Source organism: Bufo gargarizans, chromosome 5, assembly GCF_014858855.1.
Source record: "Bufo gargarizans isolate SCDJY-AF-19 chromosome 5, ASM1485885v1, whole genome shotgun sequence".
Taxonomy (NCBI): domain Eukaryota; kingdom Metazoa; phylum Chordata; class Amphibia; order Anura; family Bufonidae; genus Bufo; species Bufo gargarizans.
The window spans coordinates 353,100,176-353,117,577 of NC_058084.1; the positions used below are offsets into that span (position 1 = coordinate 353,100,176).

At 38.9% G+C, this 17,402-nt stretch overlaps 1 protein-coding gene across 1 annotated transcript; it reads right to left on the reverse strand.

The window, feature by feature from the left end:
* Window positions 1-2,939: 2,939 nt before the first annotated feature.
* Window positions 2,940-10,571, reverse strand: PRL (prolactin). Its single transcript, XM_044295706.1, has 5 exons — window positions 10,544-10,571; window positions 9,231-9,412; window positions 6,280-6,387; window positions 3,224-3,403; window positions 2,940-3,131 (listed from the first exon to the last, which is right to left on the reverse strand). The coding sequence occupies exons 1-5, from the start codon at window positions 10,569-10,571 to the stop codon at window positions 2,940-2,942; spliced, it is 690 nt and encodes a 229-aa protein (XP_044151641.1).
* Between the last annotated feature and the right edge of the window lie 6,831 nt (window positions 10,572-17,402).

Consider the following 17,402-nt stretch of genomic DNA (forward strand, 5'->3'; position numbering starts at 1 on the left):
GAGCTGGCATCTGAGCAGAGCGCAGTCGGCCCCTGCCCTCCCCTATCCTCTTGTCCAGAGCATTCCATCATAGAACTGCGTTATGGTCCGTGTTAACGGAATCCATAACACAATTTTGCTTTTACCACCAAACAAAGAGTGAACGAATTTCAAGATTTCAAGATATGAAATTCGCTCATCTCTAATTTATATCTCTAATATTTCTAATATATATAAAAATGACTGCACTCTCAGACACTTTATTCACTCCTGTGGTCGTAATTTTTTCACAGAGTCTCTTTTAAAGCTATGGGCTAAAACGTTGCAACCAGTGTTGAATGAACTTGTGCTTCAAATTCGGTGTACAAGGTTAAGGTTATCTAAGAATTCAGCTATGGATTCCGCTACCACCGACAATAAGGGTCCATTCACATGTCTGCAACTGTTTTGTGGTCTGTAAATTGCGTATCCGCAAAACACAGACACTGGCTATTTGCGTTTCGCATTTTGCAGACTGCACATGGCCGGCACTATGATAGAAATGCCTATTCTTGTCCGTGGCTGCGGACAAGAATAGGACATGCTCTATTTTTTGGGCGGAACGAATGCGGACCCATTATGCGGACGTGTGAATTGACCCTTAAATATGGTCCGTGGTAGCAGAATCCATAACGGAATTCTTACATAACCCGAACCTTTACCTTGTATGCCGAACTTGAAACGCAGGTTCGCTCATCCCTAGTTTCAAACACAAGGGTGAATAAAGTGTTTTTCTTTTTACTCATTTTTTGTCAGAGTGCTGCAATTATTTTAAATTCATATATTGTCCTGGATTTGTTTCCGGATCCATTGACATGCACCTCCATATTTAAATTTGGCCTGATGTGCTGCCATTGTTATATACGGTATATATATATATATAGTGACACAGTGAGGGGAATGGTCTGGGAAAATAGGTATTTTCCTCCCAGCGTGTGCTGCTGGGCTGATCTGCAGCCAGGTGGGGTCAAATACCGGATTGGATTTTAATTGCCGGTCCGGGTTTTGGCAACACCTGGCTGTCGTTAAATAGGCAGCTGGGCTCAGCAGCAGGATCTCTGTGTTGGGATCTGAGACATGGTGCCAGCTTGGAGGGCTAAGACCCATGGGCCAAGGAAACAGGCCCCCTAAAGCCTGCCGTGGACTGCTGGAGGCAGAACTGACCTCAAGGTGACTTGTCTTATATGAACTTTCCAATTTGTGTGAAGTAACACCAAGATGTACTTTCCATTGTGTGTGAATTAAACACCAAAGACTGCAAAGCAACGCATTGTTTTGTGCATTTGCCTCAAGTGTGAATAAACACTAAAGTTTTGTGTTAAGAACTTGTCTTTTGCCTCTGTACTGCGTCTGCTTACCCTATCTACCAGAGCGAAACCCCACTATATATGTATATTTTTTTACAGTGTTCACCTGACAGAGTAGATAATGTGATATTTTTGTAGAGCAGGTCGTAATGCGGCGATACCTAATGTGTCTATTTTATTTATTTTTTGGATTTACACAATAAAATTGTATTTATTTTATTATCATGTTTGTGTTTACATTTTCTGAAAGCCATATTTTTTTATTTTTTTGGGGCGATTGTCTTAGGTAGGTTCTCATTTTTTTTCTGGAAGAGATGATGGTTTGATTGGTACCATTTTGGGGCACATATGAATTTTTGATCGCTTGGTATTACACTTTGTGATGTAAAGTGAAAAAAATTGCTTTTTTGGCACATTTTATATTTTATTTTTTACAGCGTTCACCAGACGGGTTGGCTCACAAGCTATTTTTATACAGCAGGTTGTTACGGACACAGTGATGCCTAATATCTGCATTTAAAAAAAAAATATTTTACACAATAAAAACATTTTTGAAACAAAAAAATCATGTTTTTGTGTTTCCATTTTCTGAAAGCCCTATTTTTTATTTTTTTTGGGGGAAGATTGTCTTATGTAGGGGCTCATTTTTTGTGGGATGAAGAAGATGAAGAAGAAGCGGTGCTGCTTATATCTGTGGATCAGAAGAACTTAGAGGGATAAGTAAGTATGATTTCATTATTCGTAGGAATAAACGTGTTTCAGTCCCGAACTGGCCATTAAATGTTGGTTACAATCTTAGAAAGGGGCCAGTTCGGCCCTGAAACATGTTATTCCCACGGATAATGAAATCATACTTACTTACCTAACCGCCTGTGTTCTTCTGATCCACTGATATGAGCTACGCCACTTATTCATCTGTACTGTGTTCTTGGATCCTGTGTCTGGTCAGGCTCCTGATTGAGTGAGTGTGGTGGTTTTAAAATTGAGACCTGCAGCAGGGTATTGTGCCTCTAGCACCACCTTTCAAGTTGAGACCCCCACCCACATTACCCCCTTTCCCTCAGCGTTCCTTTTTCTTACATGAGGTCAAGGCAAGTCATCCTGGTGAGTGTAGTTACCAGCCCTACTGACTGCAGACACATATCTACAATCAAGATACTGAGAAGGAGTTAGAGGTGGCATGGACGAATAGAAAAAGACTGTTGTAATGTGGACAAGATTAGGAGGTGATTGGAATAATTTCATATGTGTGATGGAGGTTCTTTTTCATAATAACATTTTCACTATATAAAGCTAACATATTCTATGAAACATATTAGTTAGAGAAAGCAATATCCATGCAAAATGAAAAAAGTAAAGTAAACATTGAGATAAATGGATAAAGAAATGTGTGTAATGCACCCAATAAAATAAGATTGAGGATGAGAACATGGGTTTGAATTTCTTTTATTATGTGCTATGCTATGAATAAACAGAAATACAGAAGACTTTCACAGAATGAATCTGAGAGAAACAAAACAAGAAAGAAACTAAGATTGTCTTCTTTGAGTTGCTGTGTAGATAGGATCACATTTTCTTTCAGTGTCCTAGTAAATAAGAACTATTTGCCACAGCTTAACAGTTACCATCATGTATAAGACGGCATTTTAAAAGCTTCAAATAATTATCGATTTTATGTGAATCCCTACGCAGGCAATGTAGGAGGTGGTAGAAAGCAAACAGACGTGAGTTTTCATCTCCTGGTATGGCAGCTGATGGACCCGGCCATGGGGAGTAGATTTCATTTTCTAAATCACCTGGATGAATCTACAAACAGAAAAGGTTTTGATTATTTATTGTGTCTAGTATTTTAATGGCTACGAATTATCTCTTTTATGACCACAGTTTGTTAGGTTTACCCTTCCAACAATCCTTTCCATTCCTTCAAGGAGGCGTTTGGTTTGCTCTTCTATCTCTACAGCTTTCCAGAGAATAGTGTCTGGTGCTTCCTGTATGTCTTGAACTTCAGAAACCATGTGAAGCAAGGGATCATTCCAGGATCTCAGAACCTTCAACACTAAGCTCAGCAGATCTTCATGCTTTATTCAATACATGCAAATTAAATATATACTTTTTAAAGTTTTTATTTCCTTATTTCATCATTGGTATAGATCAAAACAATGAAAATTACAGATTCTATGTAGGTCTTAACAAAAATTGTTTAGGCCGGCATCCAAAGGTCATGGCCATCAGGTTAGAAAATATAGCACTTATTATATTGCCGAGAAGCTGAAGGGTTCAAAAATCTATTTTTACTGGAGTCTCAAAGGTGGAAGATAGTTAGAGGGAGGATGATGGGGGAGAGATATTGAAGTCTTAATGGGTAGACACAAGGGGTGAGCAAACTTGTGTTTTTAATTCCGGCATACAAGGTTCCTGTTCGGGTTATAGAAGAATTCTGTTATGCATTCCGCTACCACGAACCATACGTTTCTGGAACTCTCATAGCAGTAAATGGGAGCTACATAAACAGTGTAGCACAGAAGGCTATGCTGGGTTGCTGATGTTGCTGCACTCAACTTACAGTACTATTATAGGCATATTTATCTATCATCTATATCTGCATGTAAACTTTGCACATCAAAGTATCTTAATACCCTCATATTGTAAAATAATTTTAAAGTGCATTAAAATTTAAGAGTAACCAGAGATCAGCAGAATGAACGTGCTTTGGTGCTTGAGCACTGCAGCAAGGTATTGTACATAATCTATATCGTCATGCGGTTGTGCTTGATAATGCAGCTCCTCTCAAATCAATTGAGGGGCAGAGCCACAGTAACAGGTATAAATACATTCTCGACAATAGCATTGATTTTGGATACTGAAGTGAATAGCCTGAGGTGCATGCAACTTCTTTTTACAGATCAGTAAGGCTGTGGTTCACCAATCCAACACTGATAAACAATCCATGGATTTCATGTCTCAAAAATACTTTTAAAGAGGCTTACCAGGATCAACTATGACTGAGAAAAGGGCTGGTTAGCTACTTAAATAAAAATGAGACAGTCAGCTTTTCCCCTGCAACCACATGACTGACACAGAGGGAGTCAAAGCTTTCTTTCAAGCCAGAAGTGGTAGTGCTTGGGACCAAGTCTAACAGCTGGAGATTGGTGGAACTTTGACCAATAAGGATACTTTCACTCTTGCGTTGTGGATTCCGGCAGGCAGTTCCGTCGCCGGAACCGCCTGCCAGGTCCGGCAATTTGTATGCAAGTGGATACCATTTGTAGATGGATTCGGATGCGGATCCGTCTCACAAATGCATTGCAATACCGGATCCGTCTCTCCGGTTTTCATCCGGAATAACGGATCCGGTATTTATCTTTTTCACATTTTTAAAAGTCTGCGCATGCGCAGACCGCAAAACCGGATCCGATCCGGCATTAATGCATTTCAATGGAAAATAATGCCGGATCCGGAATTCCGGCAAGTGATTCTGTATTTTGGACTGAGAAAATACTGAAGCATGCAACTGTATTTTCTCCATCCAAAAACCATACAGTGACTGAACTGAAGACATCCTGATGAATACTGAACGGATTTCTCTCCATTTAGAATGCATTAGGTTAAAACTGATCAGTTTTTGTCTGGTATTGAGCCCCTAGGACGGAACTCAATACCAGAAAAGTTTAACGCAAGAGTGAAAGTACCCTAAGGTAAATTAGTAAGTACAATTATTCTATATTTCATACACAATGGAACAGATTTTTTTTCCTGCTGTACAATTCCTTTGACTGTCATGCAGGTTTATACTGATAGTAGTCACATATCTCCTGCAGTTATGTATATGATGTACATGATTACCCTGCATGCCTTATGATCTATGTGGTCACATTATGATGATTATTAGTAGCAACCATCCTGAGTACAAGAGCAAGGTGCCTTATTCCGTATTCTATTAAAGGGGTTCTCCAGAAATGAAGAAAATGAAAATAATTAAATATTACTTTATTATAAATATATTCCTACATTTCTTTGATTAGTTATAATGGCTTGTTTAATATAGGGAGCAAACATCAGTGGCGATAAAATAGCCGCCATCTTATTAGTCCACACAAAACCTGTCCACACAGAAGGACAAGTTACTTTAGAACACTGAGATAAAGAGCTGCCTCATTCTCCTCTGTGCTCTACTTGTTAGGGATTTTGGTCCCGAATACAAATTAATATGGTCTTCAGCTGAATCTCTGAAGGAATGGAGTTCAAGAGTAGACATGAAGTACAGAGAGCAGGTGGACATGTGACTAATGAGCAGCATCACTTGTATGCAGACTCCTCACAATCTATCCTCTCTGTACTTCATGCCTCTTCATGAACTCCAATCCAACAGAGATTCAGCTAACAAGTAGAGCAGATAGGACGATGAGTCACATCTTTAGCTGTAATTAGGACAGGTTTTGTGTGGACTAATAGGATGGCGGCCATTTTATTTCTTCTAATCATTGCTCCCTAGGCAAAATGAGCCATTATAAGTAATAAAAGTATTTGGGAATATATTTATAATAAAGTAATATTTAAGGATTTTCACTTTCTTAATTCCTGGAGAAGCCCTTTAATTAATGACTCTTTTTGAGAATTAAAAACTATTTTAAATATCATGCAGAGTTTAAGAGACTTCTTGCTGATTTTATGTTGACTTTTAGTCTATAATCGACCTCCACAATAAAACAAACTTTCACTTGTAGCCAATTCGAGTGAATAAACACTGTAATTCCATTAATTTAAATTATCAAAAATGCTCCCACTGCTAAAAGCAACCTCTTAAAAGAACTTTACAGCATATTGGATAATTTCTATTTATGTAATGTTTCAATGTACTTGTTAAAGGGGTTAGAAAGATGCATCATCACTTAAACATAAGGGAAAAAATATTACTCTACTTAGTTACAGTTTATATGAAAGTGATAATACTTACTTGTATTTGCTGTGCTTGCTCTTTGTCTTCAGGGGTATTTAGCGAAGAAGTATGGCAACTCATTCTAGATTTTGCAAGAAACCTACGACCTGGGGTAAATCTTTCATCCTGTAAAAAATAAATTTAATTGTAAAACATAGATTACTGCAAAGCTAGGATTTTATAGCCTTAAATATATATTGAAATAAACAGGCTTCAAACTTGCAATGGGATTTGATTTGAATATTTGGCCCTTGAATTATCTTGGTGTATGCCCTTGCTATATGGGTAGAGTGTATTTTTTTTAATTTACACATGCATAGTTGCTTTTATGAATAAGTTGAAAACACAGCCTGGTCGTGATCAGGTCAGGTTGCGTCTGTGCTGCGGTCAAGAACTGCACCGCCAATTAGTCACAACTTCCTGTCACTTAACCAATTAAGACTGCACTGTATAGTTGGTCTTCATTGTTAATGGCCGCATAGCACTTTCAATACCATAGCCATTAACAATTTAACACTAAAAACTTGGTAATAGAGTAAACCAGAGAGGCAGATAAAGGGTTGAGCATGTATAATACAAAAACTAGAGGTGGGAAGACGAATCCATTGAATCCACAAATCCCTCAAATCTTGCTGGATTCGTGGACTCGAATCCCGACCTCATTCACAAAATTTGAATCCAGGCATAGTTATCTGTATCACTGTCCTTATCAACACAGCTGTGCTGCATAGCCACTGACTGAAAAAAATATGAGACATTATGGGGGTCCCTTTTTACTGGCACATTATTGGGGGGCACTATGGGGGCATCTACTGAGGCCACAAAGAAGGGGTATTTTATATGGGGGGCTCTGTGTGGTACTAGTATTATCAGGGGTTTATCTGTTTCTGCAGTATTGTATTGGAGAGCACAGCGGCACAGTATTGTGGTAGTATGATTTGTCCAAAAGATGTGAGAATGATGGAAAAGTAGTAAACTAAGATTTTTTTTTTGTCAAACTGCAGAGACGAAAAATGGCTGAAAACTGGAGGTCTAATCTGAAGGTCTGAAAGGAGAAGATGAGGAAAGAGAACATCTACGTCAAAGAAACATCACTGGATGTAAGAGGTATGTGGCGCTGTATTACCCTGTATTTCAATTTTTTTCCAAATCCAAATACTTTGTTAAAAAAGTAAGGACTCTTTATTTTTTCATATTAAAAGAATATTGAGTTTGGATCCTTTGTTTCTTACACCGTTCACACAATTCTTATGTACAGGATTCGTAGGATTCAAGATTCGAAAGATTCAAGCGATTCGAGAACTTTTTCGGATTCGGGTTCTAAAAAAATTGGATTCGTCCCACCTCTAACAAAAACTATTATGTTCAAAAAGGACCTTAACCATCAGCTAGGGTATCAGTTGGCCAATGCAATTGCAAGAGTCCCTATTAAAGAGCACTATAGGGACACGGTAAACATTAATGCCTAGTGCATGGTTTAAAGCAGGCATCCTCAAACTGCGGCCCTCCAGCTGTTGTAAAACTCCCACAATGCCCTGCTGTAGGCTGATACCTGTAGGCTGTTCAGGCATGCTGGGAGTTGTAGTTTTGCAACAGCTGGAGGGCCGCAGTTTGAGGATGTCTGGTTTAAAGGGTTTGTGCCATAAAAAATGTTCTACATTTTCCAAATCAACACCTTCACATGAATACTTTTGTAATTGTATGTAATTAATAATTTAGTATAGACACTGAGCCATTCAATAAAATGCATCTGCGTTGCGCCACCTGCTTTTGTTCTTTTCCTTATTTCTCCATCCAGTTCACTGAAGTGGTTGCACACGTTCAGTTAAAGTCTTCAACTGCCACCAGTCATATGTTCTGTTAGAAGCTGTGACAGTTACAGGGAGAGAGCTGCAGCAGAATGGACACACCCATTGAGAAAGGGCACTCCCCCCGACCTGCAGAAGAATGTGCATGCCTCTCAAGAAAGGACATGCCTTCTGAGCTGTCAGCCTGAAATAAATCTAGCAGAACAATTGGACCTATAAATGGGGAGATCTCTGGTTCCATGTGAGCCATATGGCTGGTTTTAGCTTTGTTAGAAAGATATTGTCATTTACTGTCTGAATTTCAATGTTTACATCAGTCATGGCATAACCCCTTTAGGGGGGCGATGCATGATATTAAATAAACACCATCAAGAGAATCCATGCATTACGCATGATTTATCTCAGGTCCTGCACTAGGCTTAATACAGTGCATTTCCGGGTTTAAATGTCAGAAACCTGTAGACACAGAGTAGTCTTCAGTTAAATTCTGATTATCCATTGCAAATGTTAAGTAGACATCAATGGCATTGGCCAAGTGCATCAGAACATGAGTGGCGGGAGATTGGTAAGAGATTGGTAAGGAGAGTTGTTGCAGCTCAGACCTTGGGAACAGGCTCCTTTTTCTTCAGCTCCACCATTAGACCTAAGCTTCTTTTGTCTAAATACTTTGGGACACATTTATTAAGACCGTCATTAATAAAGCCCTAAGCCGGCGGTGGTTCCGCCGAAGTTATGAAGAGGCGCCGGCCTCTTCATAACTTCGGCGGATCCTTTGCCTCTTCTAAATGTAAGACAGCTTACTAGGTGACTTTAGACCTTTTTCTATTCCTCAAACAGACCTTTTTCTACTGCCAGCCCATGCCCTTCCCCGCCCGCACCATGCCTACTTTTTTAGACTTGTGAGCTGGGCAAGGTTGGAGACTGCGGCACCGCAATCTGCGCCTGAAATACTCCTACTTATGGGCGTATTTCAGATTGATAAATGACCCCCAGTATATAGCATACACAAGATCACAAGATCATTGGCACCTAGCGAATGGGGAGGATGTAGGTCATTTTAAGCAAAACACAATTTGATAAATTTGAGTTATAAATTAAAATATAAATATGTATTAAAGTAATATATAAAAATATAAATGTGTATTCAATTAATATACTTACAAATTCATTGAACATGTCTGAAGAAAGCGAATGTATATAATGTGAAAGCTTCACAGCACGATCAAAGAGCGCTCCAGTGGAGATCTGGCAGTTTGGTCCCCCATTTGGACATATCGGTTGTGAGATAACCCCATATCTTTCTAGTATTACACTGGATCCTGCCAATATAATTAGCACTATACCTTAAAAAAAAAAAAAAAGAAACAGAATGTAATTACATAAATAAATGAACAGAAGATGAAACTAAAAGAAGTAGAAAACTTTGAAGTAGCAAAGAAAATGAATTTTCCTTATAGTGAACTTGACATGCTGCTTTTTATTTTTCAACATGAATCATTTCAATGAATTTATCTTAAAATATTTATTTATTAAATAATGTCCCGGAAATTTACATACATATGTTTTATGTACAAATCTCAGTGACAGCTGCCGGTATTGATAAAATGCATTTTATAAAAATGTCTTAAAATGAAATGAAATAGCATGCTAAAGCTTGGGTTTGAAAAGCTTATATGTTGAATAGAGATCAAATAGAATTTTAGCCTATGATCAGGATATCCCTATTTTAAGAATTTTCAAAGTAAATGAAAACTGTCAAGTATAGAATTATGCATTGTAGTGTGAGCTGTTTTCATGCACTGTTAACTATATTTAAAAAAAACTCCAGACTATAAAATGGAAATAGAAAAACAAATAATACAATTACCTTTAAGTGAGGTCCCCAACAAACTAATCATGACTGTGAAAGTTGAGCACTTAAGTGGAGATGGTATCTTGTCTTCTTGCTCAACATTGGCAGCATTTATACACCTAGCCTCCATTGATGAATTAATGCATCTTCTCCACTTATAATCACAAACATCAAATGCCCTTACCTGTTCATTCATATTCAGGCATTTTATAAAAATAACAGAATACATTCATTAAACTAGGAAAACAAATGGGCTGAGGACCAGCAAATGGACTCAATGTTCCAGTGTAACATCTGTCCTAAAAAAAATATTTTATATCTGTCCCTACCATTAGTAGAGATACCAATTTTTTTTTCCCAATAAGGCCTATAGCCATAAACCATTAAGACAGCAAGGTCAATGTACTGTAGCAAAGGACTTCTAAGTAAATCATTTATAGAGATAAGCAAAACTTTCATAATATGCTTTGGGTAAATCAGAAAAAATATATATATTAAAGCGGCTCTGTCACCCAGATCAACCCTAACCTTGGTGGTATCGTTACAGAGAGAAATGAACTGAAAATTACACAAATGAACTATTCGAGTGCCAGGAGGCTGGCTCATGCGGTTTGAGCAGCGCTCCGTAATGACGCCCCTCTGCTTTTCATCACTAACCCCTACCTTTAGATTGACAGCTCTAGGCCACACTTGTGTCCAGAATGGCATGTGTGCACAACATCTTTGGCTTCATCCCGACGAGCAAAGATGTTATGCACATGCGCCGTTCTAGACATGACTGTGGTCTAGCACTGTCAATCTAAAGGCAGAGGGGCGTGAAGAAAAGCAGAGGGGTATCATTGAACCGCATAAGCTCTCCTCCAGGTGCTCGAATAGTTCATTTTCATTATTTTATTTTCTTAAGTTCATTTTTCTCCACAACAAAACCAATGACAGACATTAGATAGGCACAGTTTTAATGAGCATCATCAACCCTACAGGGCTATACAGTGAGGATCAAAAGTATTTGAACACCGTGCGATTTTGTAAGTTCTCCCACTTAGAAATCATGGAGGGGTCTGAAATTCATTTTGTAGGTGCATTCCCACTCTGAGAGACAGAAAAAAAAAAAACATTTCAGGAAATCACATTAGTGATACCCCACGAGGTGAGATCTTGCATGGAGCCCCAGTCCGAGGGAGACTGACAGTTATCTTTAGCCTCTTCCATTTTCTAACAATTGCTCCAACAGTTGATCTATTTTCACCAAGCTGCTTGGCAATTGCCCTGCAGCCCTTTCCAGCCTTGTAGATGTCCACAATTTTGTCTCTGGTGTCTTTTGACAGCTTTTTGGTCTTGCCCATAGTAGTAGTTGGCATCTGACTGACTGTGGGGTGGACAGGTGTCTTTAAAGAGCTCAGACAGGTGCTGCTAAGTTAGATTATTGAGTGGAGTGGAGGTGGAGTTTTTAAAGGCACAGTAACAGGTCTTTGAGAGCCATAATTCTTGCTGTTTCTTCGGTGTTCAAATACTTATGTTCAGTAGTGCAAGACAAATAAATTCTTAAATAATCATACAATGTGATTTCCTTTATTATTATTTTTTTAAATTCTGTCTCTCAGAGTGGGAATGCACCTACAATGTGAATTTCAGACCCCTCCATTATTTCAAGTGGGAGAACTTGTAAAATCACAGGGTGTTCAAATACTTCTGTTCCCCACTTTATGCCTGGTAGGGAAAGGTTGATCTGGGTGACAGAGCCGTTTCAATGTCTATATGGCTCAGAAGGTGTAAGTAGTAAAACAGGGTAAGGAAGGTCCTGGAGTTTAAGCATTTATAGTATGTCAGATATTTGGAGGTCTCTACAGTAAGAGAACGACCACATGGTAAGGTTTCTGAAAGCCAAAATCAGGAGTGGATCTTAAAGGAGACAGAATATACAGGGCAGACTTGTCCTCTTTTTTTAATTCACTCCTGGTTTTGACTTCTAAAACTGCATGCAGAAACTCGATCCTGTGACTATACCCTAAGAAAAAAAACACATCAAAACTGTGATCTTTAGGACATGGAGAGGTCTATATTGTCTTCTGATTTTTGATAAATGGGGAAAGCAATGTACAGAGTACATAACGCATACAATGCTTGAACTTGAAGGTCAACTTAGTCCAATTTTTTTCCAAACTTCTTTTCACCTGGAGAACCACAACATGCGTACAGCTAAGGCACACAAATATCTAGCCTTATATTTTACTGGAATTATAAAGATATTCAAATCTTAGCCCTTATCCAGACCTGGAATCACTGTACTTCTATTGGATCATCGTTCCATTGCTTTTCATCTGAAAGTATAGGATAAAAACGCCAGAAAACTAGACAGAAATCTGCAGGACTCCATTTTTAATTCTATAGGATCCAGTGGAACTTGGCATCTATTTGAAAGTGTACCTGTCATAATTGTCAGGACTTCATTAGTCATGACCCTGGTGTGATCAGGGCTCTATTAACACAGAGTTTTAGTGATCGATTAAAGGGTCTAGAACTAGTACAACTCACTATTAGTGTTGAGCAAAGCAAAGTATCAAAAGTGGACTTCGATCCGAATTTCAGGGCAAATTTTGTCGTGCTTTGTGGTAAAGGATCAATTTTAACTGAATTGGCAGTTAAAAAAATATATATATATGCTCACCTCACCCATTTGAGCGCGAAGAGGCTGCCGTGGCTATCTTGATTGAAGATCGCGCACGTATAACGTTGCTGTGTCGGCCAACGTGATGACAACATCACGCACCGCGTCAGATTTTATGCAGGATCTTCAATCAAGATGGTCGTGGCAGCCTCTGAGTATAATTCTTTTTTTAACCGGTTAATCCCTGAAAGACCTAATTTTTTATCTTAGATCTGAGATCAGCGATGAATGCGGCATCTGAGGGGTACAATGATGGGGAGCAGCGCAACCGTCATTGTGTCCATTACTAATAAATAAATGCACTTTTTGACAAAGTAATTTGTCACAAAGCAAATTTCTTTGTGAAATTCAGCGAAGTAGCCGAATCAAACTTTTGTAAACTTCGCCCATCTCTACTCACCATTCTAACTGTAAGGTCTGTCTGCACAGTATGTACCTTCTCTGTTAGGTTCAAGTTTGGATATTCTACTATCCATTTTAATTAATATTTTGCCATCCCTCTAATTCAGCGTGCAATATTTTGATGCCAGTTTTCTGACAGAGAAGTTGCTTTCACCAATCCATCATTACTTTAAGGAGGACCTGTCACCACACCTGTCATGCCCGTTTTAGTACATACTTGTATTCTTCATGAAATATCAATTCTTGAGCTTATTTTCTTAGATCTCTACATTGTGTTGTTCCTCTGCTATTCTTCCTAAAATGCATGCATACATTCACAAGTGTTATCAGTCAGAGATGTACCCCTTCATATGGTTACATATAGTATGAATGAGCCTAAGCTGCAATAGTGGATACAGTCAATGAGCAAAAGTAGCATTGCTATGTGAAAACCTGCCAGACTGACCACTAGAGCACCTACACTAGATTGGCATTGAACTGGAGAAGTAAGAAGTGTCTCTTTTATATTTCAGAACAAGTGACACTCATTTTTTTAACTCCTCAAATTGTACTTTTAAAATGGCTCTAAACTGGGTGGATGAATTACAGATGTAGTAAGCTTTATCTTGACATCTAACACATTACATACCATAATACAGCAAACTATAACTTGACATTTTCAATGGCACATGATGTTTTAAATGTCAGTTTCAAGTTTGCCATATTATGGTATAAATGTCAAGCTAAACTTTGCTGCATCTGTACATACAATACTTAAATGGATCAAAAAAGAAGGTCCAACTATAAAATATTTTTCTTTAACTATTCATTAAGTCGCAATCCCTTCGCTCTGTTATCTGTCCTGTTGACCTACCATATACACTCACCTAAAGAATTATTAGGCACACCTGTTCAATTTTTCATTAATGCGATTATCTAGTCAACCAATCACATGGCAGTTGCTTCAATGCATGTAGGGTTGTGGTCCTGGCCAAGACAATCTCCTGAACTCCAAACTGAATGTCTGAATGGGAAAGAAAGGTGATTTAAGCAATTTTGAGCATGGCATGGTTGTTGGTGCAAGACGGGCCAGTCCGAGTATTTCACAATCTGCTCAGTTACTGGGATTTTCACACACAACCATTTCTAGGGTTTACAAAGAATGGTGTTAAAAGGGAAAAACATCCAGTATGCGGCAGTCCTGTGGGCGAAAATGCCTTGTTGATGCTAGAGGTCAGAGGAGAATGGGCCGACTGATTCAAGCTGATAGAAGAGCAATGTTGACTGAAATAACCACTCGTTACAACCGAGGTATGCAGCAAAGCATTTGTGAAGCCACAACACGCACAACCTTGAGGCGGATGGGCTACAACAGCAGAAGACCCCACCGGGTACCACTCATCTCCACTACAAATAGGAAAAAGAGGCTACAATTTGCACCAGCTCACCAAAATTGGACTGTTGAAGACTGGAAAAATGTTGCCTGGTCTGATGAGTCTCGATTTCTGTTGAGACATTCAAATGGTAGAGTCAGAATTTGGCGTAAACAGAATGAGAACATGTATCCATCATGCCTTGTTACCACAGTGCAGGCTGGTGGTGGTGGTGTAATGGTGTGGGGGATGTTTTTTGGGCACACTTTAGGCCCCTTAGTGCCATCTGGCCATTGTTTCAATGCCACGGGCTACCTGAGCAGTTCTGAAGGCAAAAGGGGGTCCAACACCGTATTAGTATGGTGTTCCTAATAATTCTTTAGGTGAGTGTATATAGTATGCTAGTGAGAATTAGATAACAGGTGAAAGGCTTTAATGGCATTATTTAAAAAGCTGCAGGGTGGTTTGTGGTTTATAATTTTGCCACGATTGATGTAAAAATGAAAACATCATGACAATACCTTTATGACAATGCTAGAACCAGCCCTGTACCGCACAAGGGTCCAGAGATCTCCCCATTCACTGCTCCAATTGCTACAGAGCCGTCTTTAATATTGATTGGACCCTGGGCAAGAATTTACTTGGGCCCCCTGGATCCCGCCTTCCCACACCCTAGCATGCAATCATGCCCTCCACCACAACACACACACAAAAATTCCACACACCTCGTAGAGTAGTAAACTTTAATAATGATGAGCGGCCACTAGAGGTGTTCCTTGGCAGTAATGTAAATCCCTACTTACATTGCTTGCACTGCACACTACAGTGTAAGCCAAAAACAGTCTGAAGATTGCATATTTTCAGCCTCCTAGGGGGGTTAAAAAGATTGACTTTTTTGTGTAAATAAATAAAAAACTATCTGATTAAAAATAATAAATATTTAAAATAACAATAAATTAGATCACCCCCCTTTCCTTAGAATTAAAATAATAAAAAAACAATAAAAAAGATAAAGATGATAGGCATTGCTGCATTCCAAAATGCCGGAACTACTGAAATTCTAAAATATTTATCCCATACAATGAGAGCTGTAATGAAAAAAAAAAATCAAAATGACTGGTTCGTCATATTTTCATCGCTTCGCTAACAAAAAAAATTTGATAATAATGTGATTAAAAAGTCGCATACACTCCAATGGTATCAATAAAAGCTTCAGATTGTCCCACAAAAAATTAGCCCCCATAAAGCTCCATAGACATAATTATAAAAAAGTTATGTTGGTCAGAATATAGCGATGAAAAGAAAAAAAAAATATTTCAAAGTTTTTACTTATTCATTTATTTTTTTCAGTATTAAAACACAAGACAACTATATAAATGTGGTATTCCTGTTATCATTGACCCAGAGAATGAAGGCAATGGTGAGCTCTTCTGCATAGGGAATGCCATAGAAATAAAACCACTACCACTACATCGTATGCCATATTAAGTGGTGCTATTAGAAAGTACAACTTTTCCCACAAAATGTGCTAATATGGTTTTGTTAACGGAAAAATAAAAAATAAATGTATGGTTCCAGGGTAGCAGGGAGCAAAAATTAAAATGCAAAAACAATGCATTTTCTGAGACTCAAGACGGTAAAACTGAAAATAAGGGTTTGTCGCATCACAGACAATGGGGGTATATTGCTATGTGCGGCTTCCACCGCTGGGACCTGCACCTATATCGAAAACGGAGGCCCAAAAGTGGAGGAGGGCGCAGTCACCCTCCATTCATGATCTATGGGGCTGCCGAAAATAGCCCGAATGCGGGCTCGGCTATTTCCGACGGGCCCACAGAAGTAAATGGGAGCGGTGGCCGGTCATGCGCGGTGCGCTCCCATTGACTTCTATGGGGAGCACGCTTGGTGGTGGCCAGACCTGAGTCCTCCAGCCACCACTTTGCGGGGCTCCATTAACGATATAGGTGCGTGTCCCAGTGATGCGCTGCAAATTGTGACTTCTCCCCGATCACGCCAGGTCTAAAATTGTGCAGATACATATGTATATGCACATTAAATATTGAGAACCTATGTATATTGGATCTTCTGGTTGGTGTTTTGCACCGAGGGATGTTCCTTTGTCTTGGCAATTTCCAAATCTTCTTAGGGAGTCAGGGAATCTGATAAGAAGAATTACATCCATGGCTACAGACCAACTGATCCTGGGATCTATATTGGATCTGATAAGCTTTTTCTAGAGTTGTCCCTAGGGTTAGCACAACTCCTAAAGGTGAGCCTTCCATTTGAAGCAAAATATTTACCCTATCTATATGATACTACCCTATGGTGTGCCTTTCTTCTACCAGCAGACATTGCCTGTATTACTGATACTATGTCTAAAATTGTAGGCGGGGAAGGGGGCTGGCGCGTGGGCCCGTCTCCTTCACCATTTTCTATGCCTGTTTTAGGCATAGAAAAAGGTCTAAATGTAAGATAGCTCAGAATCTGTCTAACATTTGTGCCCCATAAGATCATGAAAATTATCTAAAACTGGGAAAGGAGGATCTCTGCTTCTTCCCCCGGTATACCAGACTGGCTGAAATCTTAGCCAACTGAAGGGGGGGCTTGCTTCATATTGTTCTGTCCCTGTATAGCAAGCTAAGCTTTAAAATATAACCTGCATCTAGCTGCGATACAGCCAGAGATAGAGCCTTTAGAAGCCAGGTTGGGAATGCCAACCTGGTTTCTAAAGGCTCTGTATCTAGATTGTTTTATCCTCCCCCCCTTCCAAGATCTGTAAAAAAAAAACTCTTTAATTCACTTAGCCATATGATTATTTTTATTAATTTTTTTGCAGAACAAGCTGTATTTTTAATGGCACAATTTAATAACTTTTATTGGAAAACAGGAAAAAATTTATTTGTGCAGTAAAATTGGGAAATGTAATTCCACCATGGTTTATTACAACCTAATTCTGCAGATCAGTATAGTTATGGTGATACCAAAGTAGACCGAGGTATGAGAAGTTAGATGGTCGGGATTGGATTCATTTCTGAACCCAGTCATTGCCAGTATGTCCGTTT